General features: G+C 44.8%; 2 protein-coding genes, 1 non-coding gene and 1 pseudogene across 3 annotated transcripts in view; 2 read left to right on the top strand and 2 right to left on the bottom strand.

Moving 5' to 3' along the window:
* Sdf2 (stromal cell derived factor 2) overlaps positions 1-5,944 on the top strand; it is a 7,688-nt gene extending 1,744 nt beyond the window's left edge. Inside the window, exons 2-3 of the mRNA XM_005349463.2 lie at positions 2,085-2,281; positions 5,295-5,944. Coding sequence (XP_005349520.1) covers positions 2,085-2,281; positions 5,295-5,582 — 485 coding nt within the window. The 3' untranslated portion in view covers positions 5,583-5,944. The remainder of the gene's footprint in view (positions 1-2,084; positions 2,282-5,294) is intronic.
* On the bottom strand, positions 2,935-3,038 carry LOC113456441. Its single transcript, XR_003377251.1, has one exon. It is a non-coding gene; the product is annotated as a U6 spliceosomal RNA (small nuclear RNA).
* On the bottom strand, positions 4,534-5,086 carry LOC101994372 (annotated as a pseudogene).
* A 3,696-nt stretch (positions 5,945-9,640) lies between the features above and the next one.
* Positions 9,641-17,356, top strand: part of Kiaa0100 (KIAA0100 ortholog) — a 32,864-nt gene continuing 25,148 nt past the window's right edge. Inside the window, exons 1-15 of the mRNA XM_026780866.1 lie at positions 9,641-9,813; positions 10,637-10,766; positions 11,499-11,548; positions 11,832-11,979; positions 12,283-12,401; positions 12,660-12,720; positions 13,001-13,190; positions 13,763-13,886; positions 13,998-14,122; positions 14,310-14,377; positions 14,474-14,619; positions 15,409-15,527; positions 15,636-15,799; positions 15,953-16,211; positions 16,981-17,186. Of these exons, the coding sequence (XP_026636667.1) occupies positions 9,746-9,813; positions 10,637-10,766; positions 11,499-11,548; positions 11,832-11,979; positions 12,283-12,401; positions 12,660-12,720; positions 13,001-13,190; positions 13,763-13,886; positions 13,998-14,122; positions 14,310-14,377; positions 14,474-14,619; positions 15,409-15,527; positions 15,636-15,799; positions 15,953-16,211; positions 16,981-17,186 (1,977 nt within the window). The 5' untranslated portion in view covers positions 9,641-9,745. The remainder of the gene's footprint in view (positions 9,814-10,636; positions 10,767-11,498; positions 11,549-11,831; positions 11,980-12,282; positions 12,402-12,659; positions 12,721-13,000; positions 13,191-13,762; positions 13,887-13,997; positions 14,123-14,309; positions 14,378-14,473; positions 14,620-15,408; positions 15,528-15,635; positions 15,800-15,952; positions 16,212-16,980; positions 17,187-17,356) is intronic.

Below are 17,356 nucleotides of genomic sequence, written 5' to 3'. Positions count from 1 at the left end.
TTTAATCCCAGCACTCGGGAGGCAGAGGCAGGCGGGTCTGTGTGAGTTCGAGACCAGACTTGTCTACAAGAGCTAGTTGCAGTACAGGCTCCAAAAGCTACAGAGAAACCCTGTCTCCAAAAACAAAAAACAACAACAACAAAAAAAAAAAGTCATGAGATTTAACGTGAGATGTATTCAAGGTAATTTGAATGACTGATGATGGTGGATGGTGTTTGCTAAGAGAGGAACTCACCCTTTTGGGTTAGTCTGTAGTTCCCACCTCTAAGAACCTGTCTGACCAGTTTAGTGCCGGGAATACATAGTCATCATTGGGATATCTTTATATTCCTAGCCACTTGATTCAGGAAACACCTACCTATACGCCAGGCATATTACATTTCAATTTAATCTGTTTCCTGTTTTGGATCTACTAAATTAAAATGGAGTTAGAAAGAGGCATAGTAGACTTCAAATCTCTCCCGGTGGTCCTTATGGGTAGTCAGATTTTGACACCATGCTCAGTCTGAACCTTAGAGGAATCTGATGCAGAGTTAGGTACAATATTCTGTAAAAGCTTCGTTGTTTTTTGAGACAGTGTCTATCTAGCTCTGGTTGCCCTGCTGCCGGGAACTCAATATGTAGACCAGACTGTCTTCGAACACATAGCACCTGCCTCTGCCTCCTGAGTGCTGAGATTAAAGGCTTTATTTTTAAATTACATTTCTCCAGTGTGTGTGTGTGTGTGTGTGTGTGTGTGTGTGTGTGTGTTTGGATGCATGCTTGCCACAGTGCAAATGTGGAAAGCAGAGAAAAGCATTGTTCTCTCCTTCTATCTTGTGAGTCTTAGGGATTGAATTCAGATTGTCAGTCTTTACCAGCTGAGCCATTTTACTGCCTAGATACAACATTCTTGTCCAGATAGTGATTGAAGCTATATGATGAGCTCAATCTGAAAAATTACAGTTACAGTAAATGTTTCTTGAATTACTTTATCTGGACCCCTAAGTGTTTAGGAACAGATTAAGGCCAGATAGAATTCTAGCTACTCCCAAAGAATAAGGAGGTCTCCAGAGGAAGTCGAGTTAAAAAGAAAAGTGAAAAATTAAAAAGACGATTAAAATGTAGCGAACAGTGCTGGAGAGATGGCTCAGTGGTTAAGAGTACTTGTTCTTACAAAGAATCCAGGTTCAATTCCTTGCATCCACATGGTTAACTTAACTCTAGTCCCAGGCTATCTGGCTCCCTCTTCTGACCTCTATGGGCATAAGCATGCACAGACAGACATACAAGCAGGCAAAATTCACAAAAGTAAAATGAATAACTGTCCTCCCAACCCCAAGACCTCCAACAGGAGGACAAGTGGGTTCCAAGCTGTGTCAGTATCTTTAGAGAGTAGCCTTTTCATAATGGTGGATACCAAGCTTTCCACACACAACAGCAGACCTAGAACCTGTTTTTCTTTATATTCTGGCTTATTTAGCATCCTGTCTCTTGATTTTGCTGAACTCATAACAGTCTCAGAGGATCAAATTTATATGCTTGTCCAAGGCCTTACAGATGCAGTGAAGATTTGACAAACGGCCTTCTCACAGGACAGGTCTCATTCTGTAGTCAACCAGTGCAGCATGATCTTCTTCCCTACCATCCTGGCTGCTGTTCCACAATAGCCAGTGCTTTAAGAGTGAAATTTCAAGATCCTTAGTATCTAGGGAGGATATAACTGAAGGTATGATGTAGGTTTTCTTAAAAACAATGCAGGTGGGCTGGAGAGATGGCTCAGTGGTTAAGAGCACTGACTGTTCTTCCAGGGGACCCGGGTTCAATTCCCAGCACCCACATGGCAGCTACAACTGTCTGTGACTCCAGTTCCAGGGGACCCGACAGCCTCATACAGACATACACACAGGCAAAACACCAATAAACATAAAATAAAAATAAAAATTTATTTTTTGAAAAAATGAATGCAACCTTGGTAGAAGCTTTACCTAACAGTGGATGGGTCCTTGCTGTCTCCCACTGCGTTGAAAATGGCTCTTCAGAACCAGGTATCAGGCATCTCTCCAACTGTCTTTCTTCTCTGCCTTTTGTTTGTTTGTTTGCAGGTAGTGGGCAGCAATCAGTGACAGGTGTAACCTCTGTGGATGACAGCAATAGTTATTGGAGAATACGGGGGAAGACAGCCACAGTGTGTGAAAGGGGAACCCCCATCAAATGTGGCCAGCCCATCCGACTGACACACATCAACACTGGTCGAAACCTCCACAGCCACCATTTCACGTCACCTCTTTCTGGAAACCAGGTGAGGGGCATGCAATGGATTATTCCTGCTGTATATGTCAGGGTTCTCTAGAGTCACAGAACTTATAGAATGAATATCTGTCTGTCGGTCGGTCTGTCTGTCTATGGGAATTTATTGGAGTGACTTACATGCTGCAGTCCAACAATAGCTAGTTATGGATGGGAAGTCCAAGAATCTAGTGGCTGCTCAGTCCCATGAGGTTGGCTGTCTCAGCTGGTCTTCTGGGATCCCAAAGAAGGAATGGATGTCTTGACGGAGCAAGGACAAGCAGATGATGAACAAACCCTTCTTTTTTCCATTGCCCTTATATGTGTTTCCTGCAGAAGAGGTAGTCCAGATTAAAGGTGTGCCTTCCAGCCTCAAGGTCTGGATTAAAGGCTTGTTGTCTTCTTGCCTCAAGATCTGGATCACATTTCTGGATTATAGTTCATTCCACTTATATTCAAATTGACAACCAAGAATAGCCATCACATCTGCTCTGTCTTGCCCAGTTGACTTGTTTGATCTCTTGGTTCTTTTTTTTTTTTTTTTGGTTTTTGAGACAGGGTTTCTCTGTGGCTTTGGAGTCTGTCCTGGCACTAGCTCTGTAGACCAGGCGATCTCTTGGTTCTTAACTCCTTCTTTCTTTTCTTACTTTCTTCCTTCCCTCCGTCCTAAATATGAGACATTTCACAAACTTGTGTGTCCTCCTTGAACAGGGGCCATGCTGATCTCTGTATCATTCCAATTTTAGTATCTGTGTTGCTTAAATGAGCACATTAACCCTTTGCTGTCTAGGTATAGCTGTTCTCTTTTCTGCAGACTTGGAGAAATGACTCTGTCTCATAAGTGTGAAGAAAATTGTTTCTGGTCAGAGTGGAGACTTTACATCTAGACCAAAGCACGGAATAGCATACCATTAAGAACAACAAAGCTATTGTTTCCAAATTTATAATAAAGGGTCTTGCAGGGCTAGAGAGATGGCTCAGAGGTTTAGAGCACTGGCTGCTCTTCAGAGATCCTGAGTTCAATTCCCAGCACCCACATGACAGTTTACAACCATCTATAATGGAATCTGGTGCCCTCTTCTGGCCTGCAGGCACACATGCAGACAGAGCACTTATACATAAAAAAAAGAAAAAGATACCACCAAGCCATCTCTCAAGCTCCATTTCTATGCTGCTCTTTGAAATCTCGTGCTTTCAGGCCCTCCTCAGTGACTCCATTGATCCTCTGACCCTTACTCCAAACACAGGTATTTTTTATTGACGTTGGTGTGTATGCTGTGTGCGCGAGCACAGGTGCAAGCCTGCTGAGGTTAGAGGACAACTTGCAGGAGGAGTTGGTTTCCTCCTTCTACTATGTGGATCCCAGAGACCAAACTTAAGCAATGAGTACCTTCCCTACCAAGCCATCTCTCTGGCCCTTCTTTTGACTTTCCTTTTTAACTCAACAGGATTTATTCACTGTCTGGGAGGAGGCCAAAGTTTGGTATCAGAGTGTTCATTGGCTGGTTTCTCTGGGACCTCACTTTGCATTTGTAGACCATCTACCCTAGTTTCCCCCTGTAACTTAATGAAGCAAATGTGCTACACTTTTATTTTAAAAATTTGTTCAACAGACTGGATATGGTGATGCATACCTTTAATCCCAACACTTGGGAGGCAGAGGCAGGATAATTTGAGTTTGAGACTAACCTGGACCACAGAGTGAGTTCCAGTTCAGCCAGGGCTACACAAAGAAACCCTGTATCAAAAACAAACAAACAAACAAAATCAAACGGCAACAAAAAAGAAAATCCAAATTTGTTCAACAACAGTCACAGTGTTTTCAGTTTTTTTGTGGTAATTTTTTATTATTATTATTTTGGTTTTTGGAGATAGGGTTTCTCTGTGGCTTTGGAGCCTATGCTAGAACTAGCTCTTGTAGACCAGGTTGGCTTCAAACTCACAGAGATCTGCCTGCCTCTGCCTCCCGCATGCTGTGATTAAAAGCATGTATTGCTACTGACTGGCTTATTTTTATTTTTTTTGTTGTTTATTTATTTATTTGGTTTGTTTGTTGGTTTTTTTTTGGTTTTTTTTTTTTTTTTGTTTTTTGTTTTTGGTTTTTCGAGACAGGGTTTCTCTGTGGCTTTGGAGCCTGTCCTGGAACTAGCTCTGTAGACCAGGCTGGTTTCGAACTCACAGAGATCCGCCTGCCTCTGCCTCCCAAGTGCTGGGATTAAAGGCGTGCGCCACCACCGCCCGGCTGTTTATTTATTTTTTGATTTAATAAAGTTTTATTTTTCCAAATGTACAGCTGATTGAACCTGTTCATGCATCTTCACCAGCAGCTGGGACATCTCCACCCTTTGTGTTTCTGGTGTAAATTATTTGGGCTCTGTGCTTTGAAACCAGCTTGATAAGCCCTTTACTAAGGAGCTCCTGAAGAGCTGCCCTGGCCAAGGAACCGCGAATCTTCAGTCTCTCAGAGACCACGGCTGGAGTAATAAGTTTATAGTTGGGAACTTCCTTACAGAGTTTGTCGTATGTAGCCTTGTCAAAGAGGACTAGATTGTTGAGCTTGTCCCGAACTTTGCCTTTGGACTACTTCTTCTTTTTGGCCTTGCCACCGGACTTATTTACTGGGTCTTTGTCTTTTTTGGCCGACTTTCCGGCATCTTTCTTCTTGCCATCCTTGGGCGGCGTGATGAAGTTCGGAGAGTGGCGATGACCACTGCAGCCTCCCTAAGATGTCGGGGAAAAAAGGACTTATTTTTTTAATTTAATTTTATTTTTTCTTATTGAGTCATGCCCCACCTTTGAAATCTAACATTTTCCTCATGGTGAAAGCCTTGAGAAAGATCACAGCTTATTTACTTGGCAACAGGGTATAGTCTCTTATAACCTGGGCTAGCCTTAAATTGCTTATGTAGCTGGATCATCTTGAACTCCTGACCTTGCTATCTCCACTTCCTCAATGTTAGGGCTGTGGGTGTGCTCTCCAGAGCTGACTGTCAGATGTGTTAATGTTACCACTTTCTGTCTTTCAGGAAGTGAGTGCCTTTGGCGAGGAAGGTGAAGGTGACTATCTGGATGACTGGACAGTGCTCTGTAATGGACCTTACTGGGTGAGAGACGGTGAAGTGAGATTCAAACATTCTTCCACTGAAGTTCTCCTGTCTGTCACGGGAGAACAATATGGCCGACCTATAAGTGGACAAAAGGAGGTACATGGTATGGCCCAGCCAAGTCAGAACAACTACTGGAAGGCCATGGAAGGCATCTTCATGAAGCCCAGTGAATTGTTGAAGGCAGAGGTCCATCATGCAGAGCTGTGACTCTAAATCCTCTGTGCCACTGTCACCACACAGTGTTTGTAGACGTCTGTTGCTGCTTTGCCCTTGGAGCCCTGCTCCAGGCTCTCTGAGATGAAGGGGCACTGTAGGAAGCAGGGGCTGCGTTTGGGCCTGCTGCCTTCACACTTGAATTGGTCGCTTTCCCCAATTTGGTCAGTTCTCAAGAGAGGACCTGTCCATGAGGGCAGAGATCCTTTCGTTCATGTTGATAAGAGGAAGCTGAGGAACTTCCCTCCTAGCTGGGGATTTTTTTACTCCTCCGACATCATGGATTGCTGACTTGTCTGATTTTCCCCTAGTTTTCTTTTTCCAAAATGATAAATAAAAAAAATAAAAGAATTTTAGTAATTGTGTGGTCATTTATTAGGTGAGCTGTTTCTGGATCTATTGCCTGCTAAATCCTCAAGTCCTAAGACTTTCAGAATGCTGGGAGTCTTCGCTGTGGGCCATTTTAGAGGTTTATTTGCATATAAGCCTTTTCTCGTTGCTCCTTCGGTTCTTCTCCAGCTCATCTTTACTGAGTAAGGCCTTCAGAGTTCTGCATAATATATAGCCAATGACATCCTCCTCTGGATCTATTATGTATTGTGGAATAATAGTTCAAGGTGTACATTTGTTTATGCTGTGAAATATTTGTTTAATGATGCAAAGATGTGTTGCCTTTTTTGTTTGGTTTTGTTTTGTTGTTTTCTTTTCAAGACAGGGTTTCTCTGTGTAACAGTCCTAGCTGTCCTGGAACTAGCTCTTGTAGACCAGGCTGATCTTGAACTCACAAATACACCTGCATCTGCTTCCCACAGATTATCAGTGGTGTGTTAGATATGGCCCATGATGTTAGGAGTAAGAAACGTCTGGCTGAACCTCTTCCAAAGGTCCTAAGTTCAAATCTCAGCAACCACATGGTAGTTTACAACCATCTGTAATGAGAGCTGGTGCCCTCTTCTGGCCTGCAGGAAGAATATACATAATAAATAAATAATTAAAAAATAAGAAATTTCTCTTACAAAGAAGTTGTGGTTCTCACAAACCAAGAATTAGAATTACATTTCTTCCCCTGCTCTCCTTGCTCTACTCTATTTTTGTCACTTTATTTGTATCTCTTCATGAAGGAGAAAGTAAAAATGATAAATTTGCCAGGTGTGTGATGGTGCACACCTTTAATCCCAGCACTTGGAAGGCAGAGAGGCAGGTGAGTTTGAGGCAGCCTGGTCTACAGAGTGTGTCCCAGGATAGCCAGTGCTACACAGAGAACTGTTGCAGAATGTAGTGCTGGCCTGACCAGACCTCGCCTAGCTCTGGAGTAGCACCCAGCCTTAATCCATCCTTTGTGTTAGAGATACCTTTTGTTGCCATATGTGAATCATGTCTGAGAGTTTCCTATGCAAAACTTGGTCAGTGGAAACCTGGAAAACCATGGTACATGTGATACTCAATCTCTCTGTGTTTTAAAGATTTATTTAGTTTTTTAAAAAATATTTATTTATTATGGATACAATATTCTGTTTACATATATGTCTACAGGCTAGAAGAGGACACCAGACCTCATTACAGATGGTTGTGAGCCACCATGTGGTTGCTGGGACTCGAACCCGGCTCCTTTAGAAGAGCATGCTGAGCCATCTCTCCAGCCCCCAGATTTACTTAGTTTTGCTGGGCAGTGATGACGCACGCTTTTAATCCCAGTACTAATCCCATCACTTGGGAGGCAGAGGCAGGCCGATTTCTATGAGTTCGAGGCCACCCTGGTCTACAAAGCAAGTTCCAGGACAGCCACGATAGTTATATAGAGAAACCTTGTTTCAAAAAACCAGAAAGAAAAAAAGAATTCTTGCTCAAGTCTGGTGCTCTGGCTATTATTAAAGAAAGTTTCCAGGGCTGGAGAGATGGCTCAGCAGTTAAGAGCACAGACTGTTCTTCCAGAGGACCTGAGTTCAATTCCCAGCAACCACATGGTGGCTCACAACCATCTGTAATGAGATCTGGTGCTCTCTTCTAGCCTGCAGGCATACATGGAGGCAGAATGTTGTATACATAATAAATAAATAAAATATTTTTTAAAAAAAGTTTCCTTTATTAATCTCTTAAATTCTTGGGGTGACATTTTGGTAGGTAAATTGATCAGCTATTTCATAGGTAACCCTAGTACTTAGGTGGCTGAGACTGGAGGATTATGAGTTCCAGGCCAGTTTGAGCTGCATAGAGTAATCTTGTCTTAAAAATAAAGGGGTCTGGCTGGAGAGATGGCTCAGTGGTTAAGAGCACTGCCTCGTCTTCCAAAGGTCCTGAGTTCAATTCCCAGCAACCACGTGGTGGCTCACAACCATCTGTAATGAGGTCTGGTGCCCTCTTCTGGCCTGCAGGCATACACACAGAATATTGTATACATAATAAATAAATAAAGGTGTCATGGTGGTATGCACCTGTAATCCCAGCACTCAGGAGGCAGTGGGAGAAGGATCACTACAAGTCTGAAGTCAGTCTGGTTTACATATCAAGTTCTTGGCCAGCCAGGGCTTCATATTGAGTTAAAAAAAAAAAAGGCCGGCCAGTGTTGGTGGTGGTGGCACACATTTTAAATCGCCTGCCTCTGCCTTCCGAGTGCTGGGATTAAAGGTGTGCACCACCATCGCCCGGCTCATGTTTTAAGTTTGATTGCACACACAGGATTGAGTTAATTACCATCAGAAAACTTCCTTCCAAAATCATGCTGTACTTAAATATGCCTAAAATAAACTGCCCAGTGCCAGACTCCAGACTCTAGAAGTGTGTACCAACACCAGTTCCTGAGTCACGTTGAACTGGATTTTTCTTGTCTCATTTGGATTGTTGCTACTCTGCTGGCTCTGGGGTTTGCAGAGACCCCCAAAAGATGAATTGAGTAGGAAGATGTGTTGTGATGCACCCCTCCGTATCTTGGGCAGAGTTCTTGGAGCATCCCCGAGCCTTGACCACTCTTGAGCTGAAAACTGCAGGTGTGTGGAGGTCAGAGGGTGACTTGAGGGAGTTATTGCCTTCTTTCCATCACGTGGGTTTTGCGGATGGAACTCAAGTCCTCAGGCCTGCCAGCAAGTGCTTTTATCTGTTGAGTCATCTTTTAGGCCCTGAAGTTGTTATCTAAAGAGACCAAAAGAGAAATTTGGAGTAAATCCCCGAAGGACTGTATGGAGGTTAGGACCCGAGAGCCAAGAACACAAATACTCCATAATACCTGGGAACCATCAGGATTTCTTTATCTTGTACTGTATTAGTGAGCCAGTATTCAGACACTGACTCATGAGAATAATCAGAACAGACCTTATCTACTTCCTTCATTTTACAACGAAGAAAACAAAATTCACTCAGACATGATTTGACCTTGAATTCTCTATTTCACGTAATTAAAATTGCTCCCCAATTATTTCGTGAAGCACAGAACAATATTCACTACTTCTGCTATATTCCACCCTGCCCCAGGTCCAATTCTTGGTGATCATCGCACAAACCTAAAACTAAATTGTACAGAATGGCTCCTTGCGAGCAGCGTGTTAAAACTAACGTGGCTAGAAAAGTATTCAGTCAGTGAATGAAGTAGACTCCTCCATTCGTTTCCCCGTGGGATGAGGTGATGTCTGAGGTCTGTCGTCAATTACCTCTTGGTTTGCTCTTCAATTTTTTGCAGACAGGATCACGTCTGACCTAGGGACACATAACTTTAGCCAGCTTCCCCGACAGGTTCTAAGAAGCCAGGTGGGCTCTTAACTGCCTTAACTACACGAGGCGGAAACGTGCCACCCAGGTCACCGGCCGACTCCCAACCTCTGCCCATCCCTGAGCGAGGTCCACTGTGGGCCGCTCAGGCTGAGCCCTTGGGCGCGGCGCTGAAGCCAGCGCGTCCGCGGTCCGCCCCGCCCACCCTCTCCGGAGCCACGCCTCCACTCCGCGCAAGCCGCTGGTCGGCCCTCGGTGCTTGCGTGCGCGGGGCGGGGCGCGGAGGGAGACATCCGGCTGGTCGGCGAGCGGCCGGGGCGGGGGTGCGCGCGCGCACCAAGGCTTCCTCGCCCTGCGTGTGCGTGCGCGGCCGAGGCCCGCCGCGGCGCTGTGCGGTTCCGGCGTCGGGGCCCGGCATGGCGGGGGTCGGGGCCAGGCCGGGCCGGACCCGGACCTAAATGCCTCTACTTCTCTCCGCGCTGTTGGTCTTGCTGCTGGTTGCGCTTAGCGCACTCTTCCTAGGCCGGTGAGAGGCTTCCAGCCACAACGGTGGTGGTAGGGTGACCGGACGAGGAAGAGGGTTTGGAGGAGGCGCGGGCTGGTCGGGCGCAGTAGGCGGGGTGGGGGTGGGGGGCTGGGAGCGGGAGGGGGCGCTCAGTCCAGACTGCGGTGACGGAAGGCGATGTGAGGGCCTCGGGAGAGGGGGCGCAGAGGCATCGGGCGGCGCCCGGAGCTCTGCAGAGGCCAGGAACTGAGTAGGTGTGTGTGAGGAAGGGGCCTCCCTCGGTGGTCTCCTTTTCTGTTCCTTTCGCCCCGAATGTCCTCTTCCCAGATTGCGAAGGGCACCTGCAGCCCCGCCCTGGAGAGAGGTCAGGAGGACTGGCTGTCTAGGGAAAAGCGGTTATTTGAGTTGTCCCGAGTGTGACCTCTGCCTTTTTGCAAACGTCGGCAGGGTGGGGACGCGGAGAGAGACCCTCTAGGGAGTCTGTGATGACTTGTTTCTTCACTTTGACCGCTTTTGAGGACCTCTTTTTACTTTGGGTTCCTAAAGATTTGAGGACTTTTATTTATTTGTTTTTGTGTTTTTGTTTTTTTTTTTTTTTGTTTTGTTTCCTGTCTTGTAGGGTGAGTTTAGTTTGTCTGGTTTCGTTTGAATTTAGGGACCCGTGGCCCAAATTATTGTGGCTAAAAGTATGTGACAGAGAAGTGCTTTAGGAAAATCGGAAAGTTCCCAAGAAAAATCCGGCTTCAGGATATCACCTATTTGCAAGGATTTTCTAGAACCAAACAGGAAAGAGGGTCATAAAATTAAACTGATTTTTTTTTTTTTTTTTTTGGTTTTTATTCAGGTGGCTTGTGGTCCGGTTGGCCACCAGGTGGTGTCAGCGGAAGTTGCAGGCAGAACTAAAGATTGGCTCATTCCGATTTTTCTGGATCCAAAATGTCAGTCTTAAGTTTCAGCAGCACCAGCATATGGTGGTGAGTTCTGGGAATGCTGTGTGTGTGTGTGTGTGTGTGTGTGTGTGTGTGTGTGTGTGTGTGTGTGTTTTGTTGTTGTTGGGGGGTCAAGTGGTGGATCTAGTTAAATTTCAAACTTTAGCCTCCTTCACAGGTAGTTTTCCTAGTTAACTCCACCATTGTTATTTCTTTCTTAAGAGGATCCTAGGAGCTACTTGGAGGATTGATGCAATTGATGCTAGTTGTTTTAAGGGCCAGAACTGGAAGTGGACGCCTGAAATCCTTGCTATTCAAGAGGCTGAGGCAAGAGGATTCTAAGTTCAAGGCCTGCCTGGACAACTTAGTGAGGGCTTGCCTCAAAGTTAAAAGGAGCCGGAGTGGTTCAGTGGTAGAGCCTGGCCGGCATAAACTGGATCCTGTTTAGTATCTAGCACCAAACAAAATAAAATGGTACAGAGAGCTCAGGGTTCAGAAGAAACAGGAGAAAGATAACAGGAAACAGCAAACTTACTGTTCTGATTAAGAGAGGAAATAGGGTGGCAGCTTACCCATAAAAGAGAACTACTAAGCAAATTCAACTGGCATCTGACCCAGTGCTGGTCAGAGACATCAGTGAAAGCCACTGGGTATAGTTAGTGGGAGGGCCGATAGAACTTCCTCTCCTGTGACTCAGGCCTTTTTCTGCTTTATAAAGCTACCCATCATTGCCTTCCTAGTGGCCAACATACACAGCTTTCTTTCATATTGTTTTAGGAAATTGACAACTTGTGGATTTCCAGAAAACTCCTTAGCTATGATCTGCCGTGAGTGCCATACATCCTTACTCCTTTCTGCCCTTGGGGAATATTTTTGAGGTTGAGCTTTAACAGTGAAATTCTTCTGCAGAGACATCTTAGTCAAGGTGGGAGGGAGGTTCTTGCTGGAGTCTCCTATTAGTCCAAGTGCTGTTTTGTGAGACACACTGAAAACAGCTGGAGATTTCCTCTGTTATTTGAGCTATACAGGGACTGGAGGGATGTGAGGGAGGAGAGGAGACTGCTCGGAAAGGGGTGGAACCAATGATAATGAGGCTTCTCTTCTGGGCAGACACTATGTGGCATTGTGCTTTGGAGAAGTACGCATCAGAACAGACCTCCAGAAGGTTTCTAGCTTGTCTGCTCCATTCTCTCAGAACACGGAGGTGGAGCAGAAGGAGCTGTCCCTTAGCCCATCCTTGTTGAAGATCTTCTGCCAAGTGAGTCTACTATGATTCTTTTTAAAAATTAGGCATTTTTATTATTTTGTGTATGTTCATGCCTGTGTAGTGATTGAATAGGCTAGCAGATAGTGTTGGATCCTGTGGAGGTGGAGTTATAGTTGTGGGCTGCTGTGTGGGCTTTGGGATTTGAACCTGAGTTCTCAGGAGAGGTGAGCCATCTCTCTGGCCCTGCTCCTCTATTCTCAGCTGTATTCTAGGGATGGTTGGTTGGCTTTGGACCATTTGGGGGAAAGGAGGAATGATGCCCTTACAGTAATGCTGCTTGTCCCGTTCCTTCAGCTATTCTCCATTCATGTCGATGCCATAAACATCATGGTTCTCAAGGTGGCCACCTCCGAGTCCTTGTGGCACATCCAGATCAGCAAAAGCAGATTTCTTTTGGACAGTGATGGGAAAGGGTAAGTGGTGGGGAGAAGAGGGTCTGGTAGTGTCCTTGCCAACAGATGGATGAGAGATAATTAAGCTCTCGTGAGGAAAGGGGTCAAAAGGTTTTTATTTTGTGCCTGTGAGACAGTCTGAACGTACAGTCCTGGGTGTCTTAGAACTCCTTATGTAGACTAGGCTGTCCTTGAACTCACAGAAACTTCCCTGCCTTTGCTGCTGGGATTGAAGAGCCACCACCCTTGGACTAAATGGGTTTTTTTTTTCTTTCCCAGTCTAATCGGTCAGGTGAACCTATCAAAGATCAATAGCAAAATCTTGAAGAGTGGTCAGCTGGTGAGTGTCATGGTCACTCTGATATTTTATTTCTTCTTGACCATAAGATATAAAAGAGTTTAGTATGCTATGTTCTGGATTCTCTAACCACATAGCTCTGTTTGTTTCGGGGAGACTGTTTTGTCATGTATAGCTTTGGCTGGCCTGGTATGTAGCCCAGGCTGGATTAGAACTCATGGTGGGCCTCTTATCTCAGTCTCTTTGAGTACTAGGATTATTGGTGTGTATCACCACACTGGCTTCAGACCATTCCAATTTGACTTAAAACTTCCCTACACAGGAGGATACATGCCTGGTAGAACTGTCACTGGCCCTGGACCTGTGTCTACAGGTGGACATCAGCAGTTGGCACCTGAGGGCTATCACTATGGATGTGTGGACGCTCCATGCTGAGCTCCATGAAGGTCTCTTTCATAGTCAACTACTGTGTCAGACCCCAGGCCGGAAATCCAAGTCTGGTTCTTATTCAGGTAAAGTTCCAGTCTTTGAGTTTCCTGCCTACCTTATCCTCGGGGATTATTTTGCAAGTATAAAAAACAGTGTTTTCACCAATTGTTCAGGTGTGAGTCATCAGACACCATGACCTTTGATTCATAGGTAGGTAGAGGAAATAAAGCATTTCCTTGTTGAGTCAAAAAACTAACATTCCGTGGTTACTTGCCATGAGTTAGACCTGTACTGTGTGTTTTATGTACGCTTTCACTGCATTTTCTGCATTTTACAAATAAGGAAACAGCCCAACAATAGTTAGCTAGGTAACCTGGCTGAGGTTTTATAGTTAGTAAAAATGAATGTCAGTTATTTGACACTCAAGTTCATATTCTTTCCATTATTCCCCAGACTGTTTATGCTTTTAGAGTCTGGGGAAGAAAGTACCCAGGTCTGTGATGTTATTGACCTTGTGTCCTCTTAGGTATTTTCTTAGCTGATCTTTTTATCTGCCTTTATGGGTGAGGATTTGACCAAAGAGGTCAGGGCTGAGAGGATTTGAGAATGTTAAGGATTGATGGTTCTCATGTATTTTACTCGTCCCTGTTTCCAGATTTGACAGAGGACTTTGCTGAACCAACTCTGCCTGGCCTATACCTTCTCCAGCAGCTGCCAGACCAAGTCAAGGTGAAGATGGAGAACACAAGTGTGGTGTTGTCTATGAATAGTCAGAAGAGGTGAGGTCTCATCTGTGACGGGGAGTGGTGGTGATAATGTACGTTGTCTGTGGAGAGGAAGGAGGGATGGCATTCCAGGTTTCTCTGATGTGGACTGTATCTCTGGTCCAGGCACCTGACTTGGACACTGAAGCTGCTGCATTTCCTGTACCACCGTGATGAGGATCAGTTGCCCCTTCGAAGCTTCATGGCCAACTATGATATGGCACAGATGAGCACTGAACTCCTACTAGAAGGTTCTTGGAAGGGTTTCTGTTTTTAAGAGAAGGGAGGACCAGCATTCTCTGTTAATCCTTGCATGATTCCATAGTTAATTATCACTGTAATTGGGGAGGGAAGGAGGGACCATAGTGAGAGAAAATAACTCCTACCTCACAGTTTTGGTGACAGTTTATTCATCTCCTTGCCTCTGGCTTCTTACAGATGGGTTGCTGCTGTCCCAGAGTCGCCAGCGGATTGTCTGCCTCAACTCCCTCAAGGCTAATGTCCAGGTGTGCTATTCATACTACCAAGAATCTTTCTCTGCTCTCTCCACATTGTTGTGTTATGAATTATGGGAGTAAACCTTGGGGTCTTCTCATTTCCAGGTAACTACCATTGACCTCTCAGCTTCCCTTGTTTTGAACACATGTATCATTCATTACCGACACCAGGAATTCTCTCACTGGCTGCTTATGTTAGCATTGGAGACCCAAGGAGCTAGCTTACCTGATCTTAAACAAAGGAGAAAACGGTGAGTTGTTTTTGGCTTTTTAAGACAGGGTTTTGCTGTGTAGCCTTGGCTGTTCTCACTCTGAAGACCAGTTTGGCCTCACTCACAAAGAACCTCCTGCCTTTACCTCCGTTGTTCTGGGATTAAAGACATGTGTCACCATTGCCCTACAAAAAAGGTGAATTTTAAGTCACCTTCTTATTAGGTAGATTCTTTTTATCCAAAGTGCTATCTTGTGTTAAATACATATTGGATTGTCTGAGTTCCTTAAATCTTAGTTTCAGAAGCAAACCTGTTTTATATATCTTCCCTGTGGGATTATACCCTTTGTTGGTAAGAGAATGTCATTTTTATGTTTTCATTCTGAGTGCCCAGCACAGTGCCTTATTTATATAAGACAAACATTTCTTGAAGTGGACTAAAGTGATAAACAGTGTCTCATCTGCCTTGGATTGCAAGGGGTGGTGTCAGATATACAGAACCGTTTTGTTTGTGTAGTCTTGGCATTGTTCTGCACAGAGGAAGTGATTTGTATGTGATCTTGTTATTAGGGTGAATCATGCAATGTTGCTGATATTGACTATATTTGACTACGAATGTGTAAATTTCATCTTGTTTAACTTCATGTTTTTCTGGGGTTCCTTCAAATTACCAATGGAAGGAGGAGCAATCTGACAAATTTAGCCTTTTACTTTCTAGTTGTTGCCAGTCCTAAGATTCACAACAAAATCTAATTGTCAGCAACTTTGAGCATTCTCTTCATTGATAAGAAACTGCAATTATTGTGATGTTGTTCTTATCCCTGTGTAGAACCTTCCCTCAGATCCTGGCTCCTGTTATCTTCAGCACCTCTGTCTCCAATGTCAGTATTTCCATCCAGCTTGGAGACACACCACCTTTTGCTTTGGGGTTTAATTCCATCTCCCTGGGTAAGGCTCAGAGATGGGAAGGGAACAAGGATTTGCTCTTTGGTTACAACTCTGCCTATTTCCTTTCTGTGGTAGCTTAATGGACTATCTTTTTACCACCTGTTTCAGATTACCAGCACCTCCGACCACAGAGTATCCATCAGCGGGCTGTCCTAACTGTGGATCACCTCTGCTGGCGAGTAGGCAGTGAGTCCCACATTCAGAGGGCACCACATCCACCTAATATGCATGTTTGGGGTGAAGCACTTGTCTTGGACTCCTTCACACTACAGGTAGGTGGGCGTGTGTGGTAAATAGGGGCCCACAGAGCTCCCTCCCCCTGACATGCTTCTGAGTGCTGATCGTGCTCTTGGTGTGGGCGATGCACACCAAGGTATTCTAACTCTGCATCTGCATGGTTTCAGTAGGTTTCCTGTCTTTTCTAGGGTAGCTACAACCAGCCCCTGGGTTTGTCCAGCACCCAATCCAATACTCTCTTTCTTGACTGTACTATTCGAGGACTTCAGGTAGAAATATCAGACATCTGTGCCCAGTGTCTGTCTCGAATCCTATCCTTACTGATTCCACAATCTGAAAAGTCAGCTGTATCTAGGAAATCTTCACTTGGGGAATCTGTGACCTTACTCTGGAAGGTGGACTTGAAGGTGGAAGACATGAACCTGTTCACTCTTTCTGCACTGGTTGGTAAGTGGAACAGGAAGTTGGCTGAAGTAGGCCTCATGTAAACTCAGCAGATTATACTGGCTCAGTCAGCTTCTTCTCGTTTAAGGAAGCCGTTTATCTGGAAAGTTTCCATGTTAGAGGCATGACACATTAGAAAGGTTTAAATAACAGGCTTTGTGCTGCTGCTTAGAAGCTATTGCTGGGAAGTATTAAAAAGACAGAGATGGAGAGAGTTTAGCCTCAATGTGGTCAAGAGAATGAGACCAATGTAGGGTTTCTTTGATTTTTTTTTTTTTCTTGAGACATGATCTTGTTAAATAGTCCAGGGTACCCCTCCAGTTCAACCTAACAAAAGATTCTAGGTGTGTCTGGCTCCTACATATTTTTTTTTAAAGATTTATTTATTTATTATATATTCAGTGTTCTGCCTGCATGTACATCTGCAGGTCAGAAGAGGGCACCAGATCTCATTACAGATGGTTGTGAGCCATCATGTGGTTGCTGGAAATTGAACTCAGGACCTCTGGAAGAACAGCCAGTGCTCTTAACCATTGAGCCATCTCTCCAGCCCCTCTTTTTATTTTCTTGTATGTAGTTCTGGGGAGTAAATGATAAATGGGTAATTTCTTGACAATGGAAAACTTGGATTTTGCCACATCTAAAGTTTCCCTAAAATATTAGGAATCATTTAAAGGAAGCATGGGGACTAAAGACAGTAAAGGGAGGAGAAAGGAAGGACAGGTTGTCATTTCAGAACTTGGGATGCAGGTTGTCTTGGTTTCTCTGTCAGGTGCTTCGGAGGTCCGACTGGACACACTGACTGTCTTGGGCAGTGCTGAGACCTCCACTGTGGGGATTCAAGGGCTCGTGCTTGCACTTGTGAAGTCAGTCACAGAGAAGATGCAGCCCTGCTGCAAGGCACCTGACATCCCCACGCCAGTGCTCGGCCTCTCCATGCTCTCCCTCACCTACCACAGCAGCGTCCGTTCCCTAGAGGTAATGCTTGGGGCTCAGGCCAGATGTGGTCTTCCTACCCCTTAAAACCTTCTTCAGGCTTTGTGATTCATGTTGTGAAACTCAGAGAAAGTGGCAGCTGGTGTGCATCTTTCCTTTCTTTGCAATTTAAATGTTTTGCTTTTTTTGGGGGGGGGGGTTGTTTTTTTTTT

The sequence above is a fragment of the Microtus ochrogaster genome, chromosome 7 (assembly GCF_000317375.1).
Source record: "Microtus ochrogaster isolate Prairie Vole_2 chromosome 7, MicOch1.0, whole genome shotgun sequence".
In the NCBI taxonomy this organism is placed as follows: Eukaryota; Metazoa; Chordata; class Mammalia; order Rodentia; family Cricetidae; genus Microtus; species Microtus ochrogaster.
The sequence above is the reverse complement of the archived record's forward strand: the minus strand, read 5'-3'. Positions and strand labels throughout refer to the sequence as shown.